At 37.6% G+C, this 6532-nt stretch overlaps 1 protein-coding gene across 1 annotated transcript; it reads left to right on the top strand.

Moving 5' to 3' along the window:
• The first annotated feature begins 3238 nt into the window (after window positions 1-3238).
• Window positions 3239-4201, top strand: LOC143399940 (olfactory receptor 7C2-like). The gene has a single exon (XM_076857146.2). It carries the CDS (start codon window positions 3239-3241, stop codon window positions 4199-4201), a length of 963 nt encoding a protein of 320 aa, XP_076713261.2.
• The last annotated feature ends 2331 nt before the right edge of the window (window positions 4202-6532 follow it).

The raw sequence follows: 6532 nt of genomic DNA, 5'->3' as shown, positions 1-6532 counted from the left end.
TCAATTGACTTTTCGTCTTTTTGAAAGGTTTATTAAAGCATTATAGTTTTACATAATATTGAAGTCATTTTACCTAATCACACATGCATGGAATTTACTGCTCCACATCACACCTGCTCCTTCCTCCTCTTGTCTCCTTTAATCCATTTCATTTGATGTCTGACTTTTTCTAGTTGTGGATGCTATAGAATTAGTTCTGGAATTTGTTTTTTATTCTAGGATCTTTCTCCTATTTACTTCTCTAGCTCTGCTTTTACCTTCATTTTATGCTCCTTGCTGCTTTAGTTTTGCCTATTGGTATTTTTATTTACAACAATTTTAAGTTTTACATTTGTTATTTCTTAAGGATGGATGACTTATGTATTCATTTGCAGTTTTTATATGATATACTAAGAAGCAAACCCAAAAGTAACAATGACATCACTACTCCAGGAGATCCCTGGTCATATGTTGGTGACATTTGTAGAATTTATCAAATGGCTATTTGCTGATTTAATTTTTCCAGCCCAGAAAAGTGGACCAAATATACTCTCATATAAGTACCTGAAATGTTACTTCGATTCCCCGTGACAGAATTTGGCATGTTACTATTTTTGAAAAAGGCCTTCTCAATTAATTCCATGAAAATCGAATCCTATTTTATTACACTTTTATAAGTTAATGGTAAGAATGAAAATCTTCTCAAACATTTAATACCCTTTTTACATTTCCTTTAATGAATCTATGACTCTTTCTACCTTTTTACAAGCAATGCATGAATCTTAATTTATGAGACTCTAGTATTGAAATACATTAACTTTGACTAACCAAATAGATTGTTTTTGCAGTTTTCTAATTGAGCATTTTTTCCTTCAGATGTTTTCAATATAAAGTCCTAATTAATGAAGATTTTTTACTTGTACAAATAATTTTAATTAAGAATGTTCCTCTACTTTTAGATATTACTAATGCCCATGTAGATGTTATTTTATCATGACATTGTGTTTTCATACGTAGCTGCTTTGGTCTCTTACTCCACATTGAAGGCTTTAAATTCACTGGGGAACATGGAGACTGCAGCCAACATTATATTTTTCAAATGGCTGATAAGTAATTACACTCTTATGAAAATTTAAACAGTTCCTCAAAAGTATGCAAGGATAAGCAATGCACACTAACAGGATTAAAACTACATAGTTAATATCATACCATTTAATATTAGTTGAGCATCATATTATGTGACAAAACCAAAAAATTCCACATCTTACACAAAATCTTAACAAGTATCTGGAATTTCAAAGCAATAAAATAAAACCAAATAAAAAGAATAGGTGTTATCGGGGTGGGGTTGTGCCTCAGAGATAAAGTGCTCACCTAACATACATGAAGCACTGGCTTTGAACCTCAGCACCATATAAAAAAGAAATAAAAATATTATGTTCACCTACAACTAAAAAATAAATATTAAAAAAGATAGGTGTTATAAATTGATATTATTTAGTCAAAGTACATTTTTACAAAAATTTTCACAAAATAAAAAGAAAGTACAGAAAAATTATATGACATCTTATCAACTCAAAAAAACACTTTCTGATAATACTCACAACAGTGGATATGATATTGGGGATCATCATTCTTAACAGCATTAAGGGCTTAAATACACTCAATAGTATCAACAAGAAATGAACTTTTTTTTTTCTTTTTTTTTCTTTTTTTTTTTTTTTGCTGGTGCTGACAATTGAACCCAGAGCCTTTGGCATGCGAGGAGGAATATCCCCAGCCCCTGATCTACATTTCCTTTTAAAAATCAGAAGTATTTGCCTAAAAGATGTTTGAAATACATGGAGGCAAGTTCTTGTTACTGATGTGAGAATCTGAATGTTGCTATGATGTCATTTTTTTCCAAATTATTTTAAAATTTTAAGAGAATCTCTGATAAAATTCTAACAGTATTTTACTTCCAATAATGCTGATTCTAACAATCTACAAGAGTAAACTGAAACTAGAAATGGAATTCTGATAGAAATAATGCTAGGTGACTTTCTCTATTGGACTTTTAAGTACCTCATGCAGATGGACAATTTTTTACAATATAAAACCGGCAGCCTGTTGAATGGTCAGTTTAAGTCAATCATTTATATGCATGTGACAGAGGAAATACCTGAATTTTTAAAAAATAACAGAAATCATTTGCAGATTACCATAAGAGAAGAAAGTATGAACTTAAAATTAACACTAACAATCTCACGTCATAAAGAAAACCAGAAAAACATATGTCCAGAATGGGCAAAATTTGAAGAGCCATTTTCCCATAATGGAATATTTTCACGTGATGTTTTTAAAACTGTGCATAAGACTCATGCCTACACTTAGAAACTCTAGGATTTCTATAGTTAGAAATTCCATGATTCTTCAATCTATATGATTAAAGTGGAAATTAAAATGAAATAGAATTAAGAATAATAATAACAGAAGATGTTGATATTTCTAGCAAAAAGACCACACGTCCAAGGACAGAACATGAGGAAATCATAGAGAAGACGCATAGTAACCGAGAGAGCTTTTACATGGCAATCTGCCTGGAACTAGAAGATGCTCATTCCCATGAGCATGAAGCAGAATGCAGCAGAGCACCTGGGGAACAAGGATTGGGTGGGGATGCAGGCAAAGTCTAGAGCCCTGGTTCCCAAGCAGGAGTGAGCCTCCGAATCCTGACAGGGCTTCTCAAGACACAGAGGGCAGCTTCACATCTACAGCAGGAGGTTCAGGTGGTCAGGTGAGGTGTGCATCAGAATACATATTTCAGGTAGATTCCAGGTGTTGCTCAGGTGGTAATCCTGGGAACACCATTTGAGAAGCACTGACATAGAACCATGTTTTGATTTGTTTTTTGGGGGTGTACAAATGGTATCTGAAACTTGCCAGCCAAGAGGCCAAATGATAAGATAAAATAAATAAATTATTGAGTTCACAAAATTTCAATAAAAGACATTGGGATATCCTGGGAATCTCTATTTGAAATTCTTATTTGGGGAGAGAGAACAGGGTGGGGTGGAGAGAGGGTACCAGGGATGGAATCCAGGGGAACTTAAACACTGAGCTACATACCCAAGCCCTCTTTTTATTTTTTATTTTAAGATACAATCTCACTAAGATACTAAGCTTGGCTTTCAACTTGCAGTCTTCCTGCCTCAGCCTCCCTAGCTGGAGGGAATTTGGAGTTCCTTGTCTCCCTCCTCAGAGTAAACACACCAGCACCATGGAAACAGGAAACCAAACAGGAACTGGAAACTTCATCCTCCTGGGATTCACAGATGACCCTGACCTGCAGTCCCTCCTCCTTGGCCTGTTTCTGTCCGGATACCTTGTCACAGTCACAGGAAACCTGCTCATCATCCTGGCTGTCATCTCAGACTCCCACCTGCACACACCCATGTACTTTTTCCTCTCCAACTTGTCCCTGGCTGACATTGGCTTCACCTCCACCACCATCCCCAAGGCTCTCAGGAACATCCACACTCACAGCAAAGGGATCACCTTTGCAGGCTGCGTCTCACAGGTATATTTTTTTCTTTTGTTTGGATGCCAGGACAATTTGCTCCTGACAGTGATGGCCTATGACCGCTTTGTGGCCATCTGTCACCCCCTGCACTATGTGGCCATCATGAGCCCACAGCTCTGTTTGCTCACGGCTCTGGGGTCCTGGTTGGTCAGTGTCCTAGGCTCCCTCCCAGATAGCTTGACAATCTTGAGGTTGTCCTTTTGCACCAACATGGAAATCCCTCACTATTTCTGTGATCTTCCTGCAGTCCTCAAGCTCGCCTGCTCTAACACACTCATCAACAACATAGTGGTGTACACTGTGGTCATCGTCCTGGGTTTCTTCCCTCTCACTGGCATCCTCTTCTCCTACTCTCAGATTTTCTCCTCCATCCTGAGGATCTCATCAGACAGGGGCAAGTACAAAGCCTTCTCCACCTGTGGGTCTCACCTCCTGGTGGTCTCCTTGTTCTATGGCACTAGCCTTGGGGTCTACCTCAGTTCTGTAGCCACACAGTCTTCTATGATTAATCTGATGGCCTCAGTGACATACACCATGGTCACCCCTATGCTGAACCCTTTCATCTACAGTCTGAGGAACAGGGACATCAAGATGGCCCTGGGGAAAATCCTCACCAAGATGGTGCTTCTCAGTGAAAGGTTTGATGCCCGTCTCTCCTGAATCACAGTGTGCACCAAACTAGAAACCAGAGAACCTCACCCCTTCAATCCAGCTGTGGTTACCTCTGCTTTATATATTTTACTACATCTCATTTTCACTCATTGGGCTCATTGCAGTGTAAGGACTGTTCATAATGCAACATATTGATTCACCTGTGTGCTATCTAAACAATAGTTGTCATTTTGTATGAATACAGATGAGTTTTTTCTTTTGCAATTATGTACAATGTGGTGTGGGCATTTGTATTCTGACTGATACATTATACTGGCATATTATGATATCTCAGCAGGTGTACAATGTTGAATGACCAAACCAAGGTAATCATCTTCTGAAACCTTTACGATTTCATTTTACTGGGATACTTCATGCTTGTCTCCTCTACTTATGTAAAATTATATAATCAATTGTATGAACTATTATCCTCTACTGTGTGGTAGATCTTTATTTTTATTTCAACTCAAGACACTAAGTGTTGATTTTACTGGGAGTGGGGGAAGGAATAGTCAAATCTAACACATTTTATTGACTACATAAAAGAAATATATAAATCCAACCTTAAAACAATTTTTTCTTTCTCCTCAAAACAACCTCAAACTTCTATATAAACATTAACATTGTAAGAAAAATCAGTCCATTTATGAAAATTAGTTGTACTATCAAGTTCATCCAAGAAAAGATTGACTGAACTAAAGAAATCACAGATAAAACATTTACTAAAGAAACAGTGCAGGAATTGTTATCAATGCTCTTGCAGGAACTGATCTCATTTCTGTAGTCATCATTCCAGTCTCTAAGTCTTTATGCTATGCCAACTTGTCCCCGGGTTTAATAACAAAAAAGGCCACGATTGCTAAAATGCTGTTTATATTTCTTTATAATTTTTAATATAACGCCATTTATTAATGTAGACAAACCACAAGATGAAAATGAAGACAACATAAAAACACAACTTTTCATAACCAAAAATATTAACACAACCTCAAAAATAATTTAGACAAGAGTGTTGTAAAACATGCATGTCAGTTTGCATCCCATTAACTTAGATGATGTCAATTCATAATTCTAAGTAAATTTTAAGTATGGTATTAAAAAGTCATTTTCAATGTATATGTAAATTATTTACCACAGGACAATTCAACACTGACTTTTGAAAATGGATCATTTTAAAAGACAAAGAAATTTTCATTCTGTAAGTTTCATCCAATTTACTTATGGTGAAAACACATGAAATGTGCTTTTAATTATTAAAAACCATGGTGGATAGGGGAAAAAGACTGAGGGTATGGTCATTAAGAAGAATATCACACTGTGATTTTTCTGCACACAAATGAATGATAATTTCTACTTCTAGAACCTCAACACATCCCTTTTTAAAGAACTAAAATAAACCCAAGACACCTTGCAGGCATTTCCCCTTAAACAAACTGTTGACTCTTTTACATTAAAAAAAAAATCTAGAATAATTATGGCGGCAAAAGATTCTGATGGCAATGAAAGCTATAAATTGAGTTTCAGTCTCTCTTAATCATGAAAGAAGGATCAAGGCTTACCGTAGGAGAAAATGCCCACTTATTGAGGAACAGCTCTGCATATTTATAGAGCTGGGGGAAGTTTGACAGTTATGGCAGTTTAATGGTTGAAGGGTTTGACAGTTGGCATGAGGTGCTTTTTGATTGGTGAGTAAGGATCATGTGAGCCAGCAGGGCTAGTCTGATTGGTGGGTAAGGATCATGTGAGCCAGCAGGGCTAGTCTGATTGGTGGGTAAGGATCATGTGAGCCAGCAAGGCTCACCATTGGATGGCAGGATCATGTGAGCCAGCAGGGCTCACCATTTGAAGGCTCTTCTTGGGGGATGGGGAAGTTAGTCTTTGGAGCTGGGTGACTCCCAACATTCCCCCTCTTTGTTATTAAATGAGAGTGGGCATCAACTCATTCTGGCTGCTTCTTGCTGAGATGGATCAGTGTGGGAGAAAGAGAGGAGGGAAGTAAGGGGCCCCCACAGGAGGACAGAGAAGACCAGTATAACTTCAGGAACCAGATCAATGAAGGTTCCTTGCCACCACAGATCCATGATTGTGTCAATCCATTCAGCATAGGTCTCCACTGGAGGTATCATCAGTAGCCAGGAGTTGGTAATTCCTGAGGAGAAGCTGGTTAAAAGCTTCATTAGAAATTTTTGACCCACCTGAGTCTGAATGAACTTTATGATAAAGGGAAGGAACAGGCACAGGGAGTTTATATAGCCCAAATCGAATGGGGTCTCTAGGTCTGCAAGCTGCCTTGTTGGCACAAGGGGGGTTAAGTGTTCAGCCTTGAGTGGGGGCTTGGGC

This window comes from Callospermophilus lateralis, chromosome 1, assembly GCF_048772815.1.
Source record: "Callospermophilus lateralis isolate mCalLat2 chromosome 1, mCalLat2.hap1, whole genome shotgun sequence".
Lineage (NCBI taxonomy): Eukaryota > Metazoa > Chordata > Mammalia > Rodentia > Sciuridae > Callospermophilus > Callospermophilus lateralis.
The sequence above is the reverse complement of the archived record's forward strand: the minus strand, read 5'-3'. Positions and strand labels throughout refer to the sequence as shown.

Excerpts from the sequence above, each read along its gene's own strand:
- LOC143399940 (XM_076857146.2), top strand. The coding sequence starts at position 3,239 with ATGGAAACAGGAAACCAAACAGGAACTGGAAACTTCATCCTCCTGGGA.